This window comes from Genypterus blacodes, unplaced genomic scaffold (assembly GCF_046128005.1).
Source record: "Genypterus blacodes isolate CSIRO-AG114 ecotype Tasmania unplaced genomic scaffold, CSIRO-AGI_Gbla_v1 ptg000067l_1, whole genome shotgun sequence".
NCBI classification, from domain to species: domain Eukaryota; kingdom Metazoa; phylum Chordata; class Actinopteri; order Ophidiiformes; family Ophidiidae; genus Genypterus; species Genypterus blacodes.
This window is the reverse complement of record NW_027466879.1, coordinates 8,834,243-8,849,053: the sequence shown is the minus strand read 5'-3', so window position 1 is coordinate 8,849,053 and position 14,811 is coordinate 8,834,243. Positions and strand designations below refer to the sequence as shown.

General features: G+C 41.7%; 1 protein-coding gene across 2 annotated transcripts; it reads right to left on the bottom strand.

Moving 5' to 3' along the window:
• Nucleotides 1–706: 706 nt before the first annotated feature.
• Nucleotides 707–9,177, bottom strand: rbpms2a (RNA binding protein, mRNA processing factor 2a). Of its 2 annotated transcripts, none has more exons than XM_076156058.1 (8): nucleotides 8,727–9,177; nucleotides 6,397–6,474; nucleotides 5,179–5,217; nucleotides 5,011–5,073; nucleotides 3,921–4,071; nucleotides 3,187–3,350; nucleotides 1,951–2,023; nucleotides 707–1,754 (listed from the first exon to the last, which is right to left on the bottom strand). In XM_076156058.1, exons 1-7 carry the CDS (start codon nucleotides 8,967–8,969, stop codon nucleotides 1,958–1,960), a joined length of 804 nt encoding a protein of 267 aa, XP_076012173.1. In that variant the 5' UTR covers nucleotides 8,970–9,177; the 3' UTR covers nucleotides 707–1,754; nucleotides 1,951–1,957. The 2 variants fall into 2 exon arrangements, with proteins under 2 accessions (XP_076012173.1, XP_076012174.1); XM_076156059.1 differs by having other exon boundaries at nucleotides 3,202–3,350; nucleotides 8,727–9,174.
• Between the last annotated feature and the right edge of the window lie 5,634 nt (nucleotides 9,178–14,811).

The window sequence follows — 14,811 nt, the reverse complement described above, 5'->3', positions numbered from 1 at the left end:
TTTTGATAAAGCTTATAGTTGGGGCCAGCCAGGCTTGCCTTGGACCAGACACAAGTTTATGCTGCTATAGGCCTAGACTGCTGCTACTTGACATCCAAATGCTATTACAGTGTAAACCTTAATGGTGGCCGACTGGTTAGGCAAGACCGCATTATCTAAAATGAGAAGCAATGATCCAAATGAAGGCATTTGGGCTTCTAAAATGTTTGCTCAAGCATGACACCACAATGTGGTTTTGTAGCTTAGAGAGATGATCAGAATGTAAAGTTGACAGATGAAGTTACTGTAAAGAGTTGAATTACTAAGCCCTCATGTAACCAAAATTTACTTTGAAACATTCACAAACTGTTTACCCACCAGGACCGACACCATTCCAACCACTACAATTTGGCAGCTGGTTGTATTCTGAACAATCACTTATAAGTCCCAGGAGGAGCCGTCATGGTCGGTCGAGCAGAGCAGCTTACCAACTTATGAGGGCGGACTGTGGAGGTCAGCCTGCTCATGATGCTAAGACACTAATGCAATGGTGCATTACAAATGAAGAGCTGGTATGAATTATTGATGTCCACATCTGACATCCTTGGAGTCCAATTATTTGACTTGATGTACAGTCCAAGTATCAACTTTGATTGGACAAAATCCCTCGTACAGATGCCAACTACACACCAGTAGGAACAAGAAATAAAGACACATACGTCACAAATGCATTCACTTCGCTTTGTTTTATTCATAAGATGGGAATATTTGTACATCTTATGCACAGCAGATACAAAGACAAACATGTTCTAAACCACAAACTAAATTCCCCCATCACTCTAATCCTGCTTCCCATTTCAAAATGGCCCCCCCAAAGCAACCCTTCACGTTTGTAGTCCAGTTTCACATTCGGAAAGATCATTTTACAGCAATCTCATTTTAGCAGAATGGCATTAGCCACGTTCACAATGCTTCAATTTGTGGACAAACACCTACTTCCTCTTTAAACAAATTGCACTTTCTTTAAAACTACTTCAACAGGATTATAGGATGAAAAATAACACCAAAACACAAGAGACGACTAAACATCCAACTTATACAGGTTCATTATTTCAGTTGCACAAAATGCTTAAATATACATTACACCAAAAGTACAAAAATATTTGTACTTTCTTTTGACCAAAATAATAATAGATATTGATATGATCTGGTAAGGACTGGGATTGTCATCAAACGTAGGGATGCATTCACAAGGTCCATGCGAGATAAGCCATTAACACAACAGCCTAGCTGTCACAGAGGTAAGACCAGGGTTCTACAGGAAAACAAAATATTTTGCCGTCTAGGCAACTGAAGAGAGGCAACACAAACGCAAAGAAAATTAGGATACACAGAACTCTGCGTTCTAAATTCATGTCAAAGACTTGTACATGCAATGACTTAACTCTTCTAAACCTCTCAAGAGCCACGGCAACGCATGGAAGGACTAGCTTAACAATGGTAACCTCAACATGCCAATTTCCTCAGTGTTAATGATCCATGGAGTGTTTACTAGGCTTTCATGGAGGTTTTTGAAGTGCTAAGATGGTACCGCAAGTTGGCAAGATTGTCGACAGCAAGATGGTTTCAACTCAGACTCCCCCAGAGATAATCAGGAGGAGATATAAATACTGTATGTTTATAATGCACATCTGTCCATGAAATAAACCTGATTAAATTAATGAAGATCTTGGCAAACCTCACTTCAGGTGGACAAAGGTGTGGTTTCCAGACGCCTAAAGAAAGACAAAATGAGTGTTACTGCAAACAAGCCATTTAAACCAAAAACAATCTAAAGCCTATTGGCCTTGGAAAAACATTTCTACTTATTGTGACACTTTGTACAATTTTAGTTAATCATTATGTTGCATTATTACAGTTTCAGTTTGCATGACACAACCAAGAAACTTTTTTGGACCAAAGGTTACTTACTAAATATCTAACAAAACTGCCGGGACTTCCATCCAGGCTGGGAAGTCTCAGAGGGAGTGGGGTACCAGCGCATCTAAAGAAACAAACAGTCAAATACACCAGGCTTCAGTGATTCAGCCTAAATTCTGACCATTTCAAACCATGAAACAAGGTTTGAGAATTGTTTTAGGTGAACTGTCCCTTTAAGCCCTGGTCACTGAAGCCATGGGAATGTGGGTCGTGTAGCGGCCCCATGAGGACAATAGTTCTGGAGTAATTAACAGGCATGGAAATGTGGAGAGATGAACTTCTCCATGTGTTAAACATTTCCACTGAGAAACAACTGCTCCGACTTCCTACAGCTGTGACTAAACCCTGTGTCATAACCAGGCCACGTTCCTTTATGTTGATCTGCAATAAAGAACAGAAGCCTCAACCACTCACTTAACATACGTAGGGGTCATCAGAGATTTGGAGTTATTAACACTGCATTGTTGTCAGCGACAGTCCAACAGTGAGCCAGTGGAACAGAATTCAGGGCCTTCTCGGGATCTTTCATCAGATTGCAATTAAAACACTTTCCCCCCCTGTATGTGCCTACACAGCCTGGGTCAAATGAGAACGTGGACAGTAAGTTGGCACCTCCAGAGAAGCACATCAGACAATTCCTCAGAGCAAATACCTCACATTCTTCAGCTTCTTGTGCCCAACATAATGGCCAATGTAACAGATGCCTGGCTTGCAGTATAGCACTCCCCTGTGCCTTTACGTCACAGGAGGAAGTTTGCACTCCAATGACCTTTAAGTGACCCAACCAGAGAAACATTTTCCACAGCTATTGTTACCAGCCTTGCCTGATTCCTTGTCTCACACTGCACCAGTTACTGATGTACAATGAACAATTTGTACAGCTCTTTCTCACCCGCCCACCTCAGTATCAGCTCCGATACTTGCTTAATAAATCCAAACATGCTTTCTCAAAGTTTAAGGGAACAGTAGTGATGCAGGGAACTAAAGGAAACATCTGCATGTCTCAGGATCCTTCACAGAAGAAGTCCAAAAAAGGCCTGCATACAGCCACTCAGAGCCGCTCTGAGCGGGGGAATTTACACATCTCATCTTCGCAGCTGTGAAATGTGTTATAGCAATCAATACCTTTAACAATAATCAGGGTCGTCTGCTTGCAGTTAAATACTGGCGCGTTGTTCTGCAGAGCTGAACATGTAAGCATACTTATGGAAGAGTAGTGACACACACCGGCTGGTCCCTCACCTGGGCGTGGAGGGCTGCAGCTGCGGCAGCAGCTGCCGGGTAGGTGAAGGCGGCGTGAGGGAGGCCTGGTGTCAGCTCGGTGGTATACAAGGGATAGGGGGTCCAGGCATCGGGCGAGGCTGGGATCAGTGCTGCCCCTGTCAGGTCATCTGGGGAAGTGCAGGGCAGGAAAACATCCAGACAAGAGGAAACAAAACACAGCTGACTGACCTAAGTACTACAAATTGCGACATATACAGAAGAACAGAAGCTAACAAAACAAAGGGGTAGATTGAGTCATCAAAATGTGCTGTAAAAATATGGGTTTTTTTTCTGCATAATGTGGTTTTCAGGTTTGTTGAAAGGTTTATAATCTCACTACAAAAATGAATCTAGCCCAGATCACTTAAAACCCTACTGTGAACACCGTCAACCTCCATTCGGCCAAACCCAATGAATCAAGCAGGAGTTTAGACAAACACAGCACAGGTCCAATTGTTGGCTAAACCCTGTAAGAGTAGAATTTCCATGTTGGAAAGAAGCAAAGCGGCCGCCTTGGAGTTGAGATGAGACATGCATGTGGAGGGTGAGTTAGTCTTTAATTTGTTAGATTTTTTTCCCCTGCCCATTTGACTTTTCAAATACAACATAAGACCATAAAGGGCGACATGGGCAGTCGTGTACTGGTAAAAAGTGAGAGTGGATGAGAGAGCCTAGAGTGATGCAGCCGTACAACTTACATGGGTCCCGTGCAATGAAGTGAGCTCCTAGAGCAGGGTGGATATTTGTGGGGTTCGGTGTGGCCATCAGCTTACTCTTTGCCATCTTCGTGTTGGCTTTAGCAAACTCTAAGCGCAGGGTCTGGGGACTTTCGGGGTCAAAACGGATACCCTGAGGGAGAGACGGGGGGGGGGGGACATTGTATGGTAAGGGAGGTGGGCTGAGTTTGAGGGGCTGTAGCTCAGTAGTCTCACACAGCCTCCTTTCCTAAGGGCCTATTTCAATACTCCGAATGTATCCTTCAAGCTTCCCTCGGCAAACTGTGCGGTGTGAAATCACATCTCGGACATTTAACCGTTTAAATCTTCATATTTGTCATAGCTTCAGAAGGGCAGACTGAAGGATACACTCCTGAAATATTTTCTATATGCCTGCGTCTCTTTTTCCTCATGACGAAGGCGAGAGCGTCGGTGACGGAGAGGAGTTCAACCCATCGCACCGGTCAGGAGGAGAGCGAGACGAGGAAAGGGCTCAACGGAGACTTGAGCCTTTTTCTTTGTGGCTTTACCCTGCTTGTGTTCTTGTGCCCTAAGCGTTGTGCCCACATGCAGGTGAGTAGTATTTTGGTGTATGTGTTTGTGTGCGACTGCTGGTGTGTCTAGAGGTGATGCACATAAGGAAGGCTAGGCTAGAGAGAAGTGTTAGATACTGCAAACGTGGGCTACTGAGTGACAAAATAAGGTTACACTACTGAGGATGTGTCCAAATAACACTACCAATGTGGCTATAGAACAAGTAGTACAGTACAGCAGTGATATGCAAAATGAGAAAAGCTATACCAGACTAACAAGGGATGTGCATCAAGGTCAAAGTAAACTACCGTAAGGCTACAGGATTCAGGTCTCTTTCCAAAAATGGCCCTGCCATTAAATTATAAAAGGACAAAATATGTTGGCTTTGACAAAATTATAAGGGGAAAGAAATTGTAATTCCTCATTATTAGTGTCAGGTTACAGCTAATTTAATTACAAAGCAATGCATTTATTAAGGGAGAATCCAATGGCAACATAGAGGATATGCATCAGTGAACACAAGCCGGTGGATGCTTACATTTAATGCATTTTTGGCAGCTTCGGCTCCAGACCGACTGTCAAAGGTTACAAACCCAACAGGCTGGAAGACAGAAGATATTTTAACACTTGCATGTCATTTACAGTGCAGGAGAGCTTGACCGTATAGTAAATATTCATTTCTACACTCCAAGACGAAGCGACTCACCTGTTTTGATGTTAACTTAATCAGTGACCCCTCATAACCCTGCAGGGGAGAAAGACAGCCAATTATCCAGCAGGGAGTCACATGCAGGAAGCCAGCCATGAACGGCTCTCATCTTATGAAGAGAACCCCATTTGGGTGCATTCTCAATTTATTTTGACAAAGGAAAATGAAAATGTCACCGATATGTTTTTATTATCAGTGCTAGAAATGACAAATGGAGGCCACATACAGTTGATGCAGGTGGGTAAGCAGATGTTATCAGGTATGTTGATTTTTATTGCACTACTAGATTAGGCATGATTTCCAAATAAAGCCTTCATCTTCAACTAAGATAGGAAAGGATAACGATTGGGTAAAGTGTGAGCAGATTCCTGGAAAACAGAGGGGAACTTTGTTTGACCAGAGTATTGATAGATGAGATCTCTCCTGATCCTGATTTACAACCATGGAAAATTAAACAACTTTCACTGGCTGTGATAAATCTTTAGCAACAATCCAAACCAGATTTAGCTCCAGAAATATGTAGACGAGTAGAATCCAGATATCTCATTCGAGTGTCTCCCTAACAGAATGAAATCCATCCTGTAAACAGTGTGATTTGGAAATGAGCGTGTAACAATTTTAAAGAGTCAGACTTGGGAATGCACACATTGTGGAAGCCAAAAAGGAAAACAGTGATACGGATGAATAGCTTAAGAAAAGGAAACATTTCACAACGCATGTTACGAGAGGAAATCAAATTTCCCTGAACGGTAGGCGAGCTGGGTCACAGGGAGGGTTTGGTTGGTCAATCGCAAGGGCTACTTATTTACACATTCCACAGGATCATCCATGTGTGAGGGATACCACCTCTAATTTGGTTAGCTGGGGCACGGGTGGGAGGGATATATGGAATAGGAGTCCAGGCAAAAAACATGGAACAATGATGTGGCCTCATTTCCAAATATGCAAATATCTGCACTTCTATTAGGAGTGCAGTTGGAAACAAAGGAGCAAATCACTCTTAAAAAAACAAATACACAAACTGATGAAACAATTGAGAATTTATATTTCTAAACAAATGGGTTTGAAAGGGGATTTTCTTTAAAGTGTGCAGATCCTCCTCTCTGAAGAGCTTCCATGACTCATTTCCAGCTACTGGTACACATGAACTACCCCGGTTATATTGGATGATCTCATTAAGAAGATTGAAGACAAACCTGTCATGTTTTGGCTTACCTTAAAAGGTCTGAAGAGAAGGTAAAGTTCCCGTGGCTTAATATCAACTGGTAGGCCACTGACAAACAGTGTTCGCACCTGCAATCAAAGTTAATTCTTTTATTACACTAAAAAAAAAACAGAATCCTCAGTCTTGATGCCTGCAGAAACATTTGGTAGAAAACCTTTGCAAAGGATATATACAATCTCCCTCAGTCCTCCATCATTATGAATCATATTGGTTATAGCAGAGCTTTCTCAAAAAAAAGTTCTGGGTGAACACATTTGTAATATCAAGTCGTGGACCCTGAAGATGAGACTAAACAGACGCACGCAAACAGATAGGAAATAAAAGAATGTTCCACATTTCAGCAAATGAGGCTCATAACAAATATAGGAACAGCCAGAGATAATTAAGTGAAAGTGCATTGACCCTCGTCTTCACTCCTTTAAAGCCCACATATTAATACAATTAATCCTACATTTGGGAATGTTCTTTTTATAAGAGGAGTTTTGAGCCTGTAATAGACTAAAGAGAATATTTAAATATACAAAAGCCAAAAAATAAAGGCCATCACTTAAAACGTGACATCAGCTTCAGACTGACGTCACTACTGCAGATTATTTTGTACAGCTGAGCCAAACCAACTCGGTGTAGTTTGCCAGGAGACACCTGTCCTGTATGTCAGGTGTTTTTAACCATTTGATGTCAGGGACCCATCAGATGTCCACTTGATTGAACATCGTCAAGAGCGAATTATGTGACTAAAACAGTAACTTTAATACATCCTGAGTAGTAAACTTAAGATCATCTTGATCCTGCTGGGGGACTCTAGATCCCCTTTAGTGAACCTTGGAGTTTGAGAGCCAATGCGGTCCACTGTGACTGGAGATCTACAGTGCAGAGGGAGGCCCATTAGTTCCCAGCCAGTAGGGAGGGAGGCCCTCAGTACAATGGGGCTGCCAGAGGAACAGCGCACAGCGTGACACCATTTCCTTCCTCTGACCCACGGCCCCAACCCCGCTGGCCCTCCGGCATTTTTCAGGTGCCACACAGCAGCACTTCTGAGCCCCTAACAAATCGGCACGTACAGATATTGAAGGCCGGCTCAGTTTGACTTTAAGTCATGGAGTTGTTATAATTAGTCCGCTGGCGTCTCAGTTTCTCCTCGCCTGTGCTCAGCTGAGGCCCAGAGGAAGACCTGATTCAAAGGATATTCACCACATCACATTTATCCCTTCATTCAAGTTCATTTTGCAGGACATGAATGTCAATACAGTTCTTCCAAAATGAACAATTTAATTGCATTTTATTTTAAAGTTAACTCTTCTGAATACATTTGTCATTTCTGCCTCTTGGGTGTGATTGTAATAAGATAAGACCTCCTTCTGCACATGGCTGAGAAAAGTCAAATGGCACACTTGGCTTTGTTGTTGATTAAAATGGAACAAAGGAAAAGCAACAAGGCCCAGGCTCAGTGTGTCTCCATATGGAGTCACTGCAGAGGAAACATAGCTGCCACACACAAATGATGACTGACAGCCAGAAACACCCAGCATGGATCACACAAATACAATTATTCAAATGATTGTGAAAATTAGGTTTTATTTAATTGAGCATGCCGAGGTTTTGAAGTGATTGAGGCAAGTTAAGATTTATTTTATACATTTGTATAGATATTTATCTAATGGTGTATTATTGTTTGTTTGACGTGTACTTTTAATTTTTTTGTATTTGATTCAAGAGATAATTTAACAGCAGATGCATTGACGGCGTGTTTGGTGAGCAGCAAAGGAATTTTTCACTCACTTAGAAAACCCAAATGTTAAATATTTAGCTTTAAACTGTAAATGCTTAAAAGCGCGTTAAGATTAAAACACGAGCGTCACTTCCTAGCTTGGTGTCCATTTAAAGCCCGTTTAAGCGGCACAGCTCACATTAGATTGATATCAGCTACAACGATAAGAGGGGAAATACCTCTAACGGGTTGGTTCAAATTAAGCCGTTTAATTATTTCCACCTGAAGATATAAGTTAAATGTTAAAAACGTGGGGCGCGTTAGTGGAAACAAACATTTCTTCGTCCCATCTTCGGACGCAAATTTTAAACAATTAGGTTTTTGGGTTTTTGCCTTTGAAAAAAAACAAAAAAGTTCTAATTAACCCTCGTTTTCATTAACCCCGTGTAATTTTCCGCTCCTGATAAAATAATTACATGGCAACTGAAGGAGGAAAGCCGACATAACGTGACTATGAGCGGACAAAGTGACTTTTCAAAGCCCCCCCTCTATGCCGCTGAACACGGAACTCTTATCGGTCCAAAAGAGAAAGCAAAGTTAGAAGCAGCTCACCTCCTCCTCGATGGAAACGCTGTTGCTGGGCTCTGCGTCAGCCTTCAGACTCATGGCGCCGCTCACTTTATCTGCCGGGGATTCAATTGTCAAGCTTTTATTCGCCGGGTAATAATTTCCCAAAAAGGTGCGTTTGTGGTGCGAGTCCCTGTGGCGTCTGAACTTGAGCGGGGAAGATGTGCCGAGGTGAAGACGTGCTAACGGGGGCGGCGACGTAGCAGCACTCTGACGGGACAGAATCATTCATAAAAAAGGAGTTTAAGAGGGAGAAAGAAATGCACGCAACCAGCTAAAGTAGAAAGTAAAGGTGCCGAGGTGTGTTTGTGCTCCGTGAGTGTGAGAGATGTGGAGGTGTGTGTGTCTGTGTGTGTGTGAGAGAGAAGCCTCTGCGCTCAGCGGTGTGCGGCTGCGGAGGGGGCAGAAGTAAAGTTTCACTCATTGGAGCGCCGCTGCTCTCCTCCCGTCCCCCGTTCCCCCCCCCCCCCTTCCTCTTCCTCATCCTCTTCTTCCTCCTACTCCTCCACCCCCAGTTTTTCAATTAGGTCATCAATTATGTTGGATTCCGCTGTGAACCGTAATCAAGCTGGAGATTCGCCTCAGCTGGTGCGGGAGAGCCGGAGCCTGGTGGCCCGGGAGCCTGGTGGCCCAGGAGCCCGGGAGCCCGGGAGCCCGGCACCTCCGCCGCTGCGTCCCCGCTGCTGTGGGAGCCAATGACCCCCACCCCAAAAAGTCCCCTCAATTCATTCATTTATTTATTTAAAGCGATTAATAAAAGTACAATTTTGCTCTACATTTTGTTTATTTCGGTTTATTTATTTTTTTCTACGAAATACATTTAAAGCCTTCACAAAACAAAAATCGAGCTTTGATATAGTTTATTTTGTTTCGTTTTAGTGTTCTTCTTTTCTCACTTTGCAGAATTTGTTTGTAAACATCTTTATTTATTCTACAATTGATATCATTCTAATGTTTCTCTTTAACAGATAACAATGAGAAAATCTGACTGATTTACAACAGATTGAAGACATGTAGAGAGGAACTGCATACACAGGGAACAGTTATGATTTTGCAGGTGTTTTTGTTGTTAATCCAGAGTTTCATAATCAGCAGCTTTACACACACACCCAGACACACACATATACAGACACTGAGATGGACAGAACTGCCTTTGCACCATATAAATGATGTAACATAGATGCAATGACCTAATCGAAGTAAAAAAAACACAGCAAGAAAAACAGAAAATAATATTGAAATATGTCCTAATATAATGCTTTCCTTTCCAAATGGCTTTACAATGACTTCACACATTATTATCACGTTTGTTGTTGGTGGAAAGAGGCCTTTTGTTTTCGATCACTTCAGCTATAACAGAAAATGACAACAAAGACTTTGATATTGTAATTATTGTTGGTGATATTACTTTGTATTTGCCCCTACATTATCATAATAATAATAATAATAATAATAATGATGATGTTTGTTATTGAAATATAAAAGCTGTGGGCCCAGGTTGAGGGGCCGGTGGTGGTTCATGCACGGGCCTGGACAGCAGCCCAACATGCAAGTGTGTTTCCTCACAAGAGAGCAGCTCTAAAGGCCAGACAGCTTCCTGACTTTGTATAGAAACACAATTAAGCCTGAGCGAGGAGCGGATGGACGTGTTCACACTGTACTTCTTCAGCGATAAAAATAGTGAAGCTCTATGTGTGTTTTCAGTGTGTTTCTGTGCATACAAGAGCATTGTGATGGTGGAGGGACAGAAAGAAAGACCTGCTCAGTCTCAGGGGAGATTATACTGTAAGGCACTGTTCACATTGGTTCACAACAGTCAAACAGTAACACAAACTATAAGACAAAGCTGCAGTGACAGACAGGGAAATATAATACAACAGATTAACTACTTATGTCCTGTAATTCTAATCCAATGCTACAGTGATTTTTGTAGTTTTTCAAAGTCAGCAGTTATCAAATTCCTGACATGAAGCATGAGAAATAGCAGCACTTTTTGATTTAGTTTTAAATGAATGTATTGATGTAAGCTCAGCACGGCATGGCTTCATCACACTCTGCTCCTGAGCTTCATTATTTTGGCAAAAGTATTGAAAAATTTCCCTTAGGCTACAATAAAAATATATGAAAACAAAGCAGGATACATGCAGAGTCGTGACACTGGATTTCCTTCAGTAAATAAGTGTATTCTATGTAAGGAGCTACACACATCACGCTCTATATTTCACCACCCGCTGCTTATGAAATATTCACTGTGCTTCTGAATGATCATTAATTTATTCAGGACAAAGCTGTGAGGTGAGTGTACCATGAGGACTGGATGCTTTTTGTGGGAGAGCTTAAGACATCAACACAGGAGAATGCACCTTCAGAGAAATTACTTTATAAAATTAACACTAACATAGAACCTAAACAACAACAAATATATATATGATGTAATCTAATTTGAATGCTCTAACACAGTGTTTACCTTCACACATATCAGTTATTCTAATTCAACTAAGAGCACTGGGTTTCTTTAAACAAAGTCACATTATTATAGAACATTTGAAATAACAGTTTTACAAATTGTTAAATTACATTGTGTATCATCACAAATTTATGACAAATTAGATCATATATTAACTGGACAAAACTGACCTTTCTTTTATTGTTCAATATTTTTTATTGAAGAAAGCATTTGACATGACAATGAGCATACAGTTATACAAAGAGAAAGGGAACAATGAGAAAGACGGACAAAGAGGGAAAGAAATAATGATTGGGACCTAAGGAATGTGTGAAACTGACTTTTCTAGCTCAGAAGCTGAATTGCAAAATGTTCTGATAATTCTAAAATAATGAATTAACAGCTTCATCATCTCCTCTCACTATGGTCAATGTCTAACAATGCAAACAAGTTAAACAAATACATAAATAAACACTGGGGAGGAGTCGCATGGACCATCAAGGGTTAACATGTAGAAAGCGTTTTTGTGCCCATAGATGTCACTGCCATGTTCATCTCCACAAATAACTCTGTGTGCGAACAATGTCTTATTCATACATGTGAAGCTGGACCTAAAGGGAGGCTGTGTTATCTGGAGCTGAATTTACAAGCCTGTTAGTTTATAGATATGACGCTGATATGATGCTTCAGATCCTTTGTGTCCTCATCCTCATCATGTCCTGGATCATTGTGTCCAGAAGACGGTCATACGTGATGAACACTGCTTTTGGAAATACAAAGGGCACACCAAAAACTTTCTTAAACAAATTGTTTCTGCTTCCAGTTCCTTCTCTGTTGAGCTTCATCAAAGCAGCAAACCCATTTCAAGGGATGCTGCTTATTACCAAGAAACCAGTAAATGTCACTGAATGGCTCTTTATATCACAACCCAAACATCTCTGGAACATCAAATCAGATTTTTCCTTCCTATTTTTACCCTCAAACACCAAAGAAAACCTGAGACTGTATAGTTGCGAGGCTCTGGATAAGCCTCATGTTTTATTTGCGAAAAGCGGCCCCATTGTCCCATAAGTCACCTCACACAGCACTCTTCTGCTTCACGCCACACTGAGTCTGTCTTACTGCGTTAGCATCAGCTGCTGCTGAAGCACTTAGCTGGTGTTCTCCGTGTCCTCTGTGGTACAGCCAAACATCCATTTGGAGGTTCAAGGAAATTCTGAAGCTTTTCACCCACACGCGGTGCGAGAGTGCATCTGTGACGTCTCAGGAAAGTTTGTCCAATAGATAGGCGTCTTCATGAATACATTGAAGATAATCAAAGAAATGCGGACCCACTTTCAAACCTTTGGACACTAAATGTTTTCCACTGATGTGTTTCATTGAAAGAGTTCAAACCAATCAGATCTGTAAATCCCTGTTAGCTTGTGATGGCTTAATTGATCCATTATCTGTTGCTCTTTTGTGATCACCTGTCATGCCTGCGGTGACAGAGGAAGTTGGAGAAGCTTCATGCCTACTTGAGATCAATCAGCCACTGGTAGATGATCCAACTTTGTCCTATGTTTGACATTTGTTGTAAAATGCAAATGTTAAATGTAGGCTAAAGACATGTTCAGAAGTAGATTGATGTCTGTTGTTCCAGTACATAAGGCATAAATAACTGCTAGTTTCCATCAGCTCATTGTTGCAGCAGCTCCTAAGTAAGATGTTTGGTAAAGAATTCTCTTCATTACTGACATGCAGTTGTGTTGTGTTGTGTTGACAACTCAATACAGCAACTTCATTTACAACAAACACAGAAAGGTCAAACATTTTATCTTAAGTGTTTCTTCAATTATCTTCATTGGCTGAAGCTGAGCCAAACTTAAACCATGTCTGTCTAGTACTATTATTAAGGTGAGATTGTGTATTTAAGTCAGTCTGTTTTAGAGTGCACCAGTAAAAACAGGAGGAACATGGATGTGATGGCCACGTGCCTTTCATTATCCAAACTCTTTTTGGACGATAGCATTCCTATCACCAGACTGATGTTACCTGAATGTAAAGGTTCCCAACCTGGACAGAAATGAAAATGTAATGGAGGATGCATCATGGCCTCAGGAACCATGTTAAAGATTCAATTAGTTCTTCCCAGGAAATATTCAGTAGTCAGTTGAACCAAACTGTCCCATTCAGAACAAACAGGAAGTCACTACAGTTTACAACCTCTTCTGTGATGTCTTTGCAGAAAGTCGTATTCCAACCCCCCTGCAGGCTCTGGTTACAATGTTTCATCCTGATAAAGTCAAGCTGCAATTGGGAAGCAAACACACGGGTCATGTTGTTGCCTTGTTGCCTTGTCAGTGTTGCCTGGCCTGGAGGTGCAGAGACACAGGGAGAAAAGCGAGGGGAGGATTTCGGCTCAACTAGTGTGTCTGCTGTGTGATGATCTACAATGTTTACAGTGATTGAGAGTAGTTTATAATGGGTGAAATACTTGTGTCAGGAGTGAGGGGAGGGTAGTGGATGTCTCTCTGTTGGCTGTGTGCTGTGTACTGATAGCACACGTGTGTGACAGGAACTTGTGCATTAGCTGAGGCGAAGTTACACAACATTTGTTATTTCCGCGTGCTTCAATCAGGCTACTTTATCCACAAAAAAGTAAACTCTTGAGAGTAAATCGTTACTGGAGTACTAACATAACCTTTAGTATTTGAATACAGAAACAACAAGGACAGTTCTAAATCTTCTTATTACTTTTGTACACAATAACACACAGTTTTTGTTTTTCAGTTGGTTCTCATGAAGTTGGAGATATCAGGGAATTTATATTGTTTAGACAGTAAAGCAGCTGAACTGGGAGTGGTAACCTCTCCACCTTCCAGCAGCTGGAGCCCACAGTTTTCTTCTTCTGTCATCTCATGAAGCTCATGAACATGACTGAGAGCAGTGATGACATCTGTGTGAACGGCTGTGCCTGCGAGCGGCAGACTGCGAAAAGGCCCCACACTTCAATCACACTGATGATGTAAACTGCTGAACATACGCAGGTCCTGTTTGTGTCTTGCTCATCGGCATTAATCAACTCTAAACTCTACGGCTTGCAACAAATACTGTATTTGCCATCTGCTTTCGCCACTCCTGGAGCTCAGACTTCCATGATTACTCCAACGACAACAACGTCAGATGCAGTTACAAGCAGAAGTTGTCTGTATCATATTGTATGCATCAGAGACATGACGCTCACCACTGGGACCATTCAAATAGCAGCAACAGCACTTTTCTCATGCAGGGGAAACAGGCAGCTCCCAGAAATCCCATTGTGATTGCCCTCAACATGGGAAAAATGTGAGTCACGCTCCAAAATAAGAAAAACAATGTGAAATACCCTGAGTCATTGAATGAGTGTCTTAAATGAAAAGACTTGAATTTCAGAGGTGGTGTAGAATGCACAGCAAAGCAACTAGGATCTTCACCAAAATAAACACTTTCACAACATCCTCTCTCACTAATAAGGACTCTCTGGCTTTCTGTTTGTGTATGGGACATGGGACACAGAGGGTTATGCTATTAAAACCAAAGGGCAGCAGATTCCCAGCTCGCAGAGGCTGGTGGGATCTGAAGGGGACATGCAGCTCCTCAAGG